The sequence below is a fragment of the Oncorhynchus tshawytscha genome, linkage group LG12, assembly GCF_018296145.1.
Source record: "Oncorhynchus tshawytscha isolate Ot180627B linkage group LG12, Otsh_v2.0, whole genome shotgun sequence".
In the NCBI taxonomy this organism is placed as follows: domain Eukaryota; kingdom Metazoa; phylum Chordata; class Actinopteri; order Salmoniformes; family Salmonidae; genus Oncorhynchus; species Oncorhynchus tshawytscha.
Window position 1 is genome coordinate 62,054,239 of NC_056440.1, and position 12,992 is coordinate 62,067,230.

Sequence of the window (12,992 nt, forward strand, 5' to 3'; positions counted from 1 at the left end):
TAAGAGCTCTTTGTTTCAATGCGACTGTAGTGTACTAAATCGCAAACTGGAATTACCTTAGTCCAAATCAGGAATCATTACATTTATGTTTTGGGAATTTATCAGACGCTCTTATTAAGAGCGACTTGCAGGAGCAGTCAGGGTTAAGTGCCTTGCTCAAAGGGCACACTGACAGATTTTTCACCTTGTCGGCTATGGGATTTGAACCAGAGACCTTTCGGTTACTGGCCCAATGCTCTTATTCTCTAGGCCGATTGAATGTTCCCATTTAGTGTGACTTAATAGTAGGCACTGGTTCTGAGGAGAGAGATTCCCTATGGAATGTGGGTTATATGTTTGTACCAAGTGAACAGTGTTTGGGTCAAGTGCCCTTTGGCTGTGGTATTGGCAGTGTGAATACAGGCTCATATCTCTCCCTCCCTCTCCTTTTCTTCTCGGTAGAGATCGATGCGGAGTACCCAGATGATACTCAGCCTTTCTACCACTCAGTCCTGGAGTTGCATTCCACCCGAGTGATCTGGAGGAACTGCCTCATCCTTAGCTTTACTATGTGAGTTAGTATCTAACATGGCTTGTATGACCTTCTATATGACTCCCTCCACTGAGCAATACAGCCACGAGGAATGGTAATGTTAGTATTTACCGCAGCTGCTTTTAACAGTACTGTTTGGACAGAGTAAGTTTCATGTTTTGGGCCAAGGACCTAACCTTTCCTAACTCTACTCCTCCAGGTTCATAGGCACAGGCATCCAATACTGTTTCATCAGGAACCTCCACAGCTACTCCCATAACTTCTACTTTAGTTACTTCCTGCGTGTGCTGACTGGAGCTCTGGGATGTATCTTCCTCTGCCTGTCCGTCAACCGCTTTGGTCGCCGTGGTATCCTGCTTCTGTCTGCCATTATCACCGGCCTGTCCTCGCTGCTGCTGCTGGCCCTCACACAGTGTAAGTTTAACCTGCGTTATAGCTGTGCTATGATGATACTATGTTGCTATACTATTTCTATACACACATTTTCTTTTAAATGCCTCTAAACCGGGTCTCATACCGTCTTCTCTCCCCTGTACATGGTTAATTAGTAACTCTTCTCCTCATACAGTAGCCATAGGTTTGCCATGATGACCCCATTCATAATGATGTCACTGTTAAGATTCCGATTGGCCATTTAGATTTATTCAGGTGATTTCAGGTCCAAGTGCCTGTTTCCTAGTTTGCTTAGTTTTTATTGAGTCGACGTGTCCTTCTCTAGATCTGCGTGGTGTGCTGGTGTTGTTGCTGTCTGTGCTGGGGCTCCTCTTCTCCCAGGCCCTGGCCATGCTCAGTGTATTCTTCACCAGTGAGGTCATGCCCACCGTAATCCGGTAAGTAATATCTGTCTACTGTCCTGAACACACTAAACTGTCATTAGTTTGTCTGTGGGTGGGGTGTTTGTTTTTCCATGTATGTGGACACCTGTCTGTCTGAGGGAGGCATATGAAATGTGGGTTGTGTGTCCGCACCAAATGCTGGGTCAGGTGCCCTTGACCATGTCAGAGTAGAGCTCTATATATCTCCTGACCCTCTCTCTCCCTCTGTCTCAGTGGTGGTTGTCTGGGGCTGGTGCTAGCGTCTGGCTGTATGGGGATGGCTGCCTCCTCTATGATGGAGCTTCAGAACAACAGGGGTTACTTCCTCCACCACGTCATCTTCGCCTCCTTCGCCGTCCTCTCAGTGCTGTCCATCATGCTGCTGCCGGAGAGCAAGCGCAAGCCGCTACCCGACTCCCTGAAGGATGGAGAGAGCCAGCGACGGCCCCCTCTCTTCCTGTCCCGTGAAGACAACCTGCCCCTGCTCTATACCCGGCGTGGAGCCTCCGAGTACAACCCTGATAACTACTCCCGCCTGGTCACCGCCACCAGGAAGATGCTCATCAAAGACAATTTACCCTATAAGATCGTTGTGCCCTCCCAGTCCCCACTGTTGCCTTCCAACAGCGAGGTGCACTGCATACTGGAGGAAGAACCACTAAGAGAGGACTTGTCTTAGCAGCCTCTAACTGCCATCCTCCTCTCCCACAGAGAGACCTCGCCTCAAATCCACTGAATATCTCTCCCCACCACACTGAGACAGTGTGATCCAGATTCGTGTCGCTATGAACGACGGGTCTTCTTGGATATTTTGAAGGGGAGGAGAGTTTGAGATGTGTGTATTTGCTGTGTCAGTGTTCTGTTGTTGTTGTGCCAAATGTTTCAAATAATACAAAAAACGATGTGTGTGTGTGTGTGTGTGTGTGTGTGTGTGTGTGTGTGTGTGTGTGCGCTTGCACAGACTGCTGAAAGACTGTGTGCTAGTCCTTTGTTTTTGTACTGATGGAGATCTGCTGTTTCTAAGACAGTGTTAACACCCTCTCTTCTCCAGGTTGTGCAGCAAGGACCTATGACTTTATTAACCACTAAGCCTAAAGGCTCACTTGAGAAGCGTTGCTTGTCCACTTAACTGGTGACTTGTGCTTTTCATTACTGCAGAGCGAAAGAGCGAGAGCAGGGTCCTGACTGTTACTTAATCTGATTCACTGGGGACTCAACGAGGGAACTCACAGATAGTCCGTTTGGCTCACACTGGAATGTGTTGTAGCCAATTGTTTGATTTTGGCGGGGAACTCGATGAAGTATCAGTCACTGATAATATCGCCGAAGCTATGACCTTAGCAATGAAAGGTAATTCCATCCTGTCCACTTGTTGAACATGTGTTAAGAACATGAGGTGTTGTCACATGATGATTTGCACCCGGAACAGAGTTCTGAGATAAAGAGTTGTTTTAGATTATTGAAATGTGATTAGGTCATGACCTCTACTCTGAGTCATTATAAACTGGGTGGTTCGAGCCCTGAATGCTGACAGCTGTGGTATATCAGACAATATACCACGGGTATGACACAGTGTATTTTTACTGCTCTAGTTACGTTGGTAACCAATTTATAATAGCAATAAGGCGCCTCGGGGATTTGTGGTATATGGCCAATATACTACGGCTAAGGTCTGTATCCAGGCACTCCGCGTTGCGTCGGGCATATGAACAGTCGCCCCCCCCTTATTACTTAATTATAACCTTTCAAGTGCGACTTTAACTTGTACTTTACCTTATATTAGTTGTCACATCAATTTCTCTGCCTTAAACTGAGCTTTCCTGTTTAAAAAAGGCAGTTGCTAGGACATGATACTTAACATTCTATGTAATTTAACTGAAAATACATTTGATCAACTATTAAACCACTTTTCACTGCCCTCTTTGGTATTTGACTGTGGTTTGAGGTTTGCGTTGTTGTCCCTCTTGGCCTGGCTGTGAAACTGTTTTACATTATATTGTTGGATAGGATGTTTACTCTTATCCCAACTCATTCTCTTTTAATGTTTCATCCCCTCTCTTTTGCTTGCATGGGAACATAAACTTCCTGTACTGGGGGCTATCTGGAAAAACTTTACCCCACAGCTGACAATATTCTGTCCTTCTAAAGATACTGTGTATATAGAATTATATACATATATAAAACTAGAATAAAAATGTCCTCAAGCATCAAGTTTGAGGAGATTAACTTCCTTTCAGATTATGGAAAACAAAATGTCCCTCAGACCCGGCCAGTACTTTTTCAACAATGCTATTCCACTTTTGACATCAATGGGGTCTTAACGAGGTCACTGGGTGTTGAACTAAGGTTGCTGTCGTATTTTTATGAAGCTGATCCACTTCTATTTTGAACTTTTATTTGCTTGCTCGCCTCACTTTTCAAAAATGACATCCGTTAATCACGTTTGAATGGCCTAAACTGAAAATGTATTGAGTTCTGTCCTGTTCTTCATGTCTGATACAATGCTTACCACAAGATGGTGCTGTTCTCTCATGTATTGACTGTACAAAATCTACCATTTGTCTTTCTCAACTGGGTGTCACGTTTGATTATCAACAAAGTCTGATTTTTGTATTTTGAAGAATTGGAAATGTTATGATTGTAAATAAGATAAGAATTGCCAGGTGCTTGGAGTTAGTTCAAACACACCATGGCCGAACAGCCTCGATCATGACGTCTTTTTGTACAGCATTCTCAAAATGATTGAGCCAGATGGGATAATAGACACTGTTGTTGAATGAAGCACACCGTTCTTGCCTGGCCTTGAGTTTATTTTGTAAATGTCAAAATGAAGTTAATTGTGCGCATTGGACAGTGTTCCATGAATGTTCTAGGGCTGTATAGGAACAGGGAAAAGACGACTGAAGTACAGCAGTTGTCTCAGCCAGGGCCTGAGAAAATCACATCTGGAACAACCTATCTATCATTTGGGATGCTCACTGTTGTCTCTCATCCATGTCTCAACCATAAACCCTCCCCTGAAAACTTTTCAGTCAGTTTAGTATTTCCTTAGTCACATGTCTCATGGTACAACACTAAACTCAAATAAAATCTAATGATTACACAATTTTCCTGATTATTTATTTACTGAGGGCTACATTTAACCATTTAATTTAAACTCTAAAATGTAAAGTAGCCTGGTCATGGATTTACTTGGTATAAGGTCAACAGTGATGTGTATAACACCGTTTCAGAATAACTTACTGGTTTAGTAATGTTAAGATTTCTTTGTACAAGTACCTCCTTCAATCACAGTTCATGGACTCCATCACCAATAGAACTTGTGAAAGATGTGACCACAGAACACAGAACTCAAGTAGTAAGGTGTTACTATGCCTTGGGCAGCCTACTGCCATAGACAAGGGGTGGTAATACCACCACACCCAGCATGGTCTATTTAGAGGGGGCTTATAGAGAGAGACCAGGACAGCAGGCTGCTCAGAGTCAGTGTTAGTGCCAGGGCCAGAGAGCTGAGGGAGAGAACTGTCCCAGCACTGTCTGGGTTGGGACAGGGGAGCCATAGCTGGTCCTGTAGTCATTTTTCACTTCCTCATAAGGGATGGGAAGATCGTCTGGCTGTCTCGTACCTGGAAGATAGGAGTTCAGAGTCAGGGAGGGTAACAAAGCACTGGAACAAATAGTGCATAAAAAAATTTCTCCTCTGTGTATGCCACTGTATTTTGTATTGCATCAGCCTTTTTGAAGTAGATCTATGGAGGCTTGTGTGTTGATATCAATCTTGTGGAAATAGTGTGTAACTTTTACTGTCGTACTCACACAGCGTAGGCACCTCTCTGAACACACTGAGCAGGTTGTCCCCTAGAGTAGCTTTCACCTCGGCATCTGTCCATCCTCTGCTCAGCAGCTCTGCCACCGGAGCAGGGTACTTAAACACATCCTCCAGACCCTCCGGGACCCTGACAGACAGCACAGGTAGAGAGGGGTGTGTGTGTGTCAAGATATAGCCAATATTATGCTAATCTCTGCACTCCTCCCTCAGCAGAATGGGTTTCTTTCCACGTAAAACATCTTTTAAGATAATACACTTTGCTCAATCAAGTTCATTGGTGTTTTATTGTAACTAGGCGATTAACTCCTAGGTCAATTCACTCTACTCACCTGCCCACTCCATCATAATCCCCACCAAAACCAATGATACTGTGTCCAGCCACAGTTTTCATTTTGTCAAAGTGATCTAGATTGAATATGAAAAGAAAGGTGAATATACAGTGCATTCGGAAAGTATTCAGACCCCTTCCCTTTTTCCACATTTTGTTACATTACAGCCTTATTATAAAATGTATTTTTTCTAAATACAAATTCTTTTTCTTTTTTTAAACAGAAATACATTATTTACATAAGTATTCAGACTGTTTGCTCTCAGACTCAAAATTGAGTTCAGGTGCATCCTGATTCCATTGATCATCCTTGAGATGTTTCTACAACTTGATTGGAGTCCACCTGTGGTAAATTCAATTGATTGTGGACATGATTTGGAAAGGCACACACCTGTCTATATAAGGTCCCATAGTTGACAGTGTATGTCAGAGCAAAAACCAAGCCACGAGGCCAAAGGAATTGTCCGTGGAGCTCAGAGACAGGATTGTGTTGAGAAGGGCCTTGGTCAGGGAGGTGACCAAGAACCCAGCGGTCACTCTGACAGAGCTCCAGAGTTCCTCTGTGGAGATGGGAGAACCTTCCAGAAGGACAACCATCTCTGCAGCACTCCACCAATCAGGTCTTTATGGTAGTGGCCAGACGGAAGCCCCTCTTCGGTTAAAGGCACATGAAACCCCATTAGGAATTTGCCAAAAGGCAACTAAAGGACTCAGACCATGAGAAACAAGATTGAACTCTTTGGTGTTAATTCCAAGCGTCATGTCTGGAGGAAACCTGGCACCAACCCTACGGTGAAGCATGGTGGTGGCAGCATCATGCTGTGGGGATGTTTTTCAGCGTCAGGGACTGGGAGACTAGTCAAGAATGAGGCAAAGATGAATGGAGCAAAGTACAGAGAGATCCTTGATGAAAACCTGCTTCTAGTTTGTGTCTGTTTTCCAAAGTATTGGAAAGATCTGATGGCTTTTCTAACTTCCTTTTGATATCATTGTAGTTTTAATATCACTGTAGACATTACCACGTTTCTTTTGCAGTCTTATTGCTTACTTTTCTTGGTCTTTGCCTAAAACAACCTGTCTCAACCTTCCTCTTAGCCCTTTCTCATCCTCCCCTCAGCCTATATACCCAGACACCTCCTTTTCACTCTTAACCCATTTTCTGTTCTCTGTCTGTTTTCTCAATCCATGTTCTTCCCGTTATCCCCCCTGTCACATACCCCTTCATCCTATCACTCACCACCACTCTCAGGTCTAATTCCTTTATACAACTCACCCTCCTCAGCATCCCATCCCCTCAATCTGCCTGCTCCCCTAGTATTTGTCCTCTCACTACCAAACTCCCAATTCTCTGTTCCCTCGTCTCTCACCCTTCTCCCCTGACTCATCACCGTCCTCAGGGAAGGGATGATGTCTAAGGGGAATGAATGACTAAGTTCCTCATATATATTCTGTAGTCCACTATCCCCTTGCCCCTCTCCCCCTTCATTCACCACCTTCCTCAGGACGTCGTCAGGCACGTTCCTCTTGTGTGGGCACACAGCGTAGTCAGAGGAGTGACTGAAGATGACTGGGGCTTTGGACAGGTCTAGAACCTGGTTCATCACGTTCTCTGACACGTGGGCCAAGTCAATCAACATCCCAATGCAGTTAATCTCAAATACCAGTTGCTGTCGGGTGAAAAACCGTTATGAATGTTTCTGCCAGGACTGGGGGAAATGACCCTCTTACTGTGTCACCCTACTGGTGTTTTCGAGACAATTATATGTGATTCATTCAGCCTAATGATATGGTTTGTAGCTTGGATAGTCTGCCAAGAGAATGTACATGTTTTCATCCAATGTGTTTTATACCGGTGATATAATACTGCTATAACATAAATGAAGGCAAGCTGTAGATGAAAATAAGTATTGAGGGTAACCCAATAGTTTCTGAGGAATTGCCCATTTGATTAAAACATTTACTTGGAATACCTATGTTTATGACAGGCATTTATATCTGATTTCCAAATAAACTCAAAAGCAGAAGTATTACAAGCTGCGCCAAATAGTATAGTAGATTTGACCTATGATATGAGTGGGTATTTCCAAAGTGTGCGTGTGTGACTCAGTGTGATAGACTAACCTTTCCAAACTCAGACAGTCCATTGTGCTGCGCTCATGGCTTGGCTCCCGAATCCACTAGCCAATTGTCTGCCCTGGGGGGAAAACACACAACCACAGTAAAATACCCGGCCAGCTTCTGGAAGGCATATTTCTCTTCCACTTTCCTATATCCTGCTAATATGATATGAATCAGTGAGGAGCTGAGGGATTCACTAGGCTCTGTAATCTGTCCAGGGCCATGGTTTGATTAGCAGGCCCATCTGTTTAGACGACTCTCCCAGAATATGACACCTCTGAAACAGGTGGCAGCAGGAATCCCCTATTTTCCCCACCACAGAATTCTGTGAAATACAGTATTTTATTTGTCTCTTAATAAGCAGTTTCAGCTGTTACCTGTTGTGTCTCATTCATATGCATTCTTGTCATTTTTATCTTCGCTGTATGTGCTCTTTGAGAGTGCATCATACGGTGTGTAAAGTGTTGACAAACTTAGGAATCTTAGGAAAAAAAATGTTGAGCACCTTGTCACTTACTGAGTATAATCTGTGGCACCTAGTCCCCAGACCAGGGTGGCCCTGTCGTCAGCAGGGTAGCCTACTCGCCATGGAGTGTTGCAGCTGTGGGTGAGGGTGAGGTAGCGGACCCCCGGGTGGTACATGGTACGCAGGGTACCCAGGCTGCTGTCCAAAGAGTGTCATCCTTCCACCCCGATCAGACTGGCTGTCCTGTTCTGACTACATCCACGATATCTGTGGTAAAAGAAATGATTGATAATACAGGTGGGAAGTGAATACAACTTTGCTATCTATGGTATTTCACAGTGGAGTGTTCTAAAAAAATATATTTTAAAAAGGGCTTTCATTCTCATAACCAAATGTATGGCTCCATTCAATCCGTATCGCGGAAGTTCAGCTCTACGGTGTGATTGAAGTTTAGCGGAGACTGCATTCACGGTAAACGCTGCATATGTTTGGCTCAATCGGAAATGACCTTGAAATGTATATTGCGGAATCTACAACACTTCCGCTTTAGATATTGAATAGAGCCCTTACTGTATAACCTTTGATCAGATTTTTTTTGTAGATGACTCTCACCTTTGCTGCTGGAAGCAAACATGAAGGCTTCTGGGTATTTCATACACATTCTGTGGATGACGACTATCTGCTCAAGAATTTGTCTGGCGGCATCTTTGTACTGAGTCTCACATGGTACATGTGCTGCCCAGGACTGTAAGGGTACAATAAACATCTGATCAGTTTATTGTTATCATGTAATGCAGAGTTCCCCAACTGGCAGTTTTATTTGCCCACCCCAAGTTTTCTGAGCAAAAAAAAACTAATTTTGTTGAATTTTCATTGTTGGACATAAAAAACTGTAAAAGCACCATGAAATCAGCTCCAAGTGATTTTAATCTGGGAGATCAGTTCCCAAGTACTCCCACGTATAATAGAGAGAGGCACGTGATCATATACAGATGTATGCAAGGTTTGACATTATTATGTGTTAGTAAAATATTATGTATTATATCTGGGCTTCTTGCAGTCAATTTGCAGTCTACAAATTATTTGTAATTATGTTCCGGACCCCCAACCATCCTCTCAAGAAAGAAATTGACCCGCGGCTGAATCTAGTTGATGATCCCTGATGTAATACATGTATTATTAACCACCCTCACATACACCTTTTTGTGAGTCCCTGTCGGTTTTGTGTGTGTGCGTGTGCGTTCGTGCGTGCGTGAGTGCATGCGTGTGTGTACCTGTGCTGCCAGTCGTCCCTCCCTGATCTTGGGGATGTTGGTGTGTGTGTTGATGAGGGTGTACAGATCCACTGTATTCAGCTGGCTGTTAAACTTCATCCTCATCTGCCAGGGCAGGTCATCTTTGGTGTGTCTTGTGCCTCTTCAGATTTCACAGTTCACTGTGTTCCCTCCACACTCTTCCTCTGTCCTCAAAGTGTCTCTTTGTGGGTCAGGCTCAAATACAGAGAGAGTTTATTATGCCTCCTCAGTTCCTCTGTCATTATCACTTTGGTTGTAAAGTAAACACATGACGTTGAGCATATTGGTTAATGTGTAATGTTCAGTACAACTCCCTCAAGTTTGAAATTCATATGCAAGACAACCCCAGTAATGATATAGATGTGGATTAACGTTGGACACTGCCCGATACCCAATGATGGCATGACCACTCAAATAAGAAATTATATTAAAATGTGTTATAAATATATGTACAGTTGAAGTCGTAAGTTTACATACATTTATGTTGGAGTCATTAAAACTCATTTTTCAACCACTCCACAAATTTCTTGTTAACAAACTATAGTTTTGGCAAGTTGGTTAGGACATCTACTTTGTGTATGACACAAGTAATTTTTACAACAATTGTTTCCAGACAGATTATTTCACTTATAATTCACTGTATCCCAATTCCAGTGGGTCAGAGGTTTACATACACTAAGTTGACTGTGCCTTTAAACAGCTTGGAAAATTCCAGAAAAGGATGTCATGACTTTAGAAGCTTCTGATGGGCTAATTGTCAATTGGAGGTGAACCTGTGGATGTGTTTCAAGGCCTACCTTCAAACTCAGTGCCTCTTTGCTTGACATCATGGGAAAATCAAAAGAAATCAGCCAAGACCAAAAGTCTGGTTCATCATTGGGATCAATTTCCAAATGCCTGAAGGTACCACGCTCATCTGTACAAACAATAGTACGCAAGTATAAACACCATGGGACCACGCAGCCGTCATACCGCTCAGGAAGGAGAAGCGTTCTGTCTCCTAGAGATGAACGTACTTTGGTGCAAAAAGTGCAAATCAATCCCAGAACAACAGCAAAGGACCTTGTGAAGATGCTGGAGGAAACAGGTACGAAGGTATCTATATCCACAGTAAAACGAGTCCCATATCGACATAACTTCAAAGGCCGCTCAGCATATAAGAAGCCACTGCTCCAAATACACCATAAAAAAGCCAGACTACGGTTTGCAGACTACGGGATGACAAAGATTGTACTTTTTGGAGAAATGTCCTCTTGTCTGATTAAACAAAAATAGAACTGTTTGGCCCTAATGACCATCGTTATGTTTGGAGGAAAAAGGGGGAGGCTTACAAGATGAAGAACACCATCCTAACCATGAAGCACGGGGGTGGCAGCATCATGTTGTGGGGGTGCTTTGCTGCAGGAGGGACTGGTGCACTTCACAAAAAGATGGCATCATGAGGTAGGAACATTATGTGGATATATTGAAGCAACATCTCAAGACATCAGTCAGGAAGTTAAAGCTTGGTCGCAAATGGGTCTTCCAAATGGACAATGATTCCAGCACACTTCCAAAGTTGTGGCAAAATGGCTTAAGTACAACAATGTCAAGGTATTGGAGTGGCCATCACAAAGCCCTGACTTAAATTCTATGGAAGATTTGTGGGCAGAACCGAAAAAGCGTGTGCGAGCAAGGAGGCCTACAAACCTGACTCAGTTACACCAGCTCTGTCAGGAGGAATGGGCCAAAATTCACCCAACTTATTGTAGGAAGCTTGTGGAAGGCTACCCAAAAAGTTTGACTCAAGTTAAACAATTTAAAGGCAATGCTACCAAATACTAATTGAGTGTATGTAAACTTCTGACCCACTGGGAATGTGAATAAATAAATAAAAGCTGAAATAAATAATTATCTCTACTATTATTCTGACATTTCACATTCTTAAAATAAAGTGGTAATCCTAACTGACCTAAGACATGTAATTTTTACTAGGATTAAATGTCAGGAATTGTGAAAAACTGAGTTTAGATGTATTTGGCTAAGGTGTATGTAAACTTCCGACTTCAACTGTAGATAGCACCTCATCAACAATATGTGCTGAGTGTCGGAGTCTATCAGGGGTCAGGGGAAGTTTAATCAGATCTATCTAAAGGGTTAACCTTTTGCTCTACTCAGAGTGGAGTCACTGTTATATGCCTAAAAATATAAATACAGTGCCTTGCGAAAGTATTCGGCCCCCTTGAACTTTGCGACCTTATGCCACATTTCAGGCTTCAAACATAAAGATATAAAACTATATTTTTTTGTGAAGAATCAACAACAAGTGGGACACAATCATGAAGTGGAACGACATTTATTGGATATTTCAAACTTTTTTAACAAATCAAAAACTGAAAAATTGGGCGTGCAAAATTATTCAGCCCCTTTACTTTCAGTGCAGCAAACTCTCTCCAGAAGTTCAGTGAGGATCTCTGAATGATCCAATGTTGACCTAAATGACTAATGATGATAAATACAATCCACCTGTGTGTAATCAAGTCTCCGTATAAATGCACCTGCACTGTGATAGTCTCAGAGGTCCGTTAAAAGCGCAGAGAGCATCATGAAGAACAAGGAACACACCAGGCAGGTCCGAGATACTGTTGTGAAGAAGTTTAAAGCCGGATTTGGATACAAAAAGATTTCCCAAGCTTTAAACATCCCAAGGAGCACTGTGCAAGCAATACTATTGAAATGGAAGGAGCATCAGACCACTGCAAATCTACCAAGACCTGGCCGTCCCTCTAAACTTTCAGCCCATACAAGGAGAAGACTGATCAGAGATGCAGCCAAGAGGCCCATGATCACTCTGGATGAACTGCAGAGATCTACAGCTGAGGTGGGAGACTCTGTCCATAGGACAACAATCAGTCGTATATTGCACAAATCTGGCCTTTATGGAAGAGTGGCAAGAAGAAAGCCATTTCTTAAAGATATCCATAAAAAGTGTTGTTTAAAGTTTGCCACAAGCCCCTGGGAGACACACCAAACATGTGGAAGAAGGTGCTCTGGTCAGATGAAACCAAAATTGAACTTTTTGGCAACAATGCAAAACGTTATGTTTGGCGTAAAAGCAACACAGCTCATCACCCTGAACACACAATCCCCACTGTCAAACATGGTGGTGGCAGCATCATGGTTTGGGCCTGATTTTCTTCAGCAGGGACAGGGAAGATGGTTAAAATTGATGGGAAGATGGATGGAGCCAAATACAGGACCATTCTGGAAGAAAATCTGATGGAGTCTGCAAAAGACCTGAGACTGGGACGGAGATTTGTCTTCCAACAAGACAATGATCCAAAACATAAAGCAAAATCTACAATGGAATGGTTCAAAAATAAACATATCCAGGTGTTAGAATGGCCAAGTCAAAGTCCAGACCTGAATCCAATCGAGAATCTGTGGAAAGAACTGAAAACTGCTGTTCACAAATGCTCTCCATCCAACCTCACTGAGCTCAAGCTGTTTTGCAAGGAGGAATGGGAAAACAATTCAGTCTCTCGATGTGCAAAACTGATAGAGACATACCCCAAGCGACTTACAGCTGTAATCGCAGCAAAAGGTGGCGCTACAAAGTATTAACTTAAG

General features: G+C 43.1%; 2 protein-coding genes across 5 annotated transcripts in view; one reads left to right on the forward strand and one right to left on the reverse strand.

The window, feature by feature from the left end:
* The window catches only part of LOC112263583 (putative solute carrier family 22 member 31), an 18,756-nt gene extending 14,303 nt beyond the window's left edge, over nucleotides 1-4,453 (forward strand). For all 3 annotated transcript variants that reach the window (XM_042330869.1, XM_024440001.2, XM_024440000.2), the window contains 4 exons: nucleotides 442-550; nucleotides 732-946; nucleotides 1,251-1,362; nucleotides 1,582-4,453. In XM_042330869.1, the coding sequence (XP_042186803.1) occupies nucleotides 442-550; nucleotides 732-946; nucleotides 1,251-1,362; nucleotides 1,582-2,026 (881 nt within the window). In that variant the 3' untranslated portion in view covers nucleotides 2,027-4,453. The remainder of the gene's footprint in view (nucleotides 1-441; nucleotides 551-731; nucleotides 947-1,250; nucleotides 1,363-1,581) is intronic.
* On the reverse strand, nucleotides 4,453-9,583 carry LOC112263584 (dipeptidase 1-like). 2 transcript variants are annotated; one of them, XR_002955512.2, is made up of 7 exons: nucleotides 9,363-9,583; nucleotides 8,701-8,833; nucleotides 8,140-8,355; nucleotides 7,626-7,698; nucleotides 5,506-5,581; nucleotides 5,164-5,303; nucleotides 4,453-4,973 (listed from the first exon to the last, which is right to left on the reverse strand). XR_002955512.2 is itself a non-coding variant. In XM_024440003.2 (3 exons), exons 1-3 carry the CDS (start codon nucleotides 5,655-5,657, stop codon nucleotides 4,837-4,839), a joined length of 429 nt encoding a protein of 142 aa, XP_024295771.1. In that variant the 5' UTR covers nucleotides 5,658-5,675; the 3' UTR covers nucleotides 4,453-4,836. The 2 variants fall into 2 exon arrangements, 1 of the variants encoding a protein (XP_024295771.1); XM_024440003.2 differs by lacking the exons at nucleotides 7,626-7,698; nucleotides 8,140-8,355; nucleotides 8,701-8,833; nucleotides 9,363-9,583 and having other exon boundaries at nucleotides 5,506-5,675.
* Nucleotides 9,584-12,992: the final 3,409 nt, after the last annotated feature.

Excerpts from the sequence above, each read along its gene's own strand:
- LOC112263584 (XM_024440003.2), bottom strand. The coding sequence starts at position 5,657 with ATGTGGAAAAAGGGAAGGGGTCTGAATACTTTCCGAATGCACTGTATA. Across the intron at positions 5,304-5,505 it reads GATTATGATGGAGTGGGCAG|GGTCCCGGAGGGTCTGGAGG; the intron begins GTGAGTAGAGTG and ends GCTGTCTGTCAG. Across the intron at positions 4,974-5,163 it reads CAGAGAGGTGCCTACGCTGT|GTACGAGACAGCCAGACGAT; the intron begins GTGAGTACGACA and ends CCTATCTTCCAG.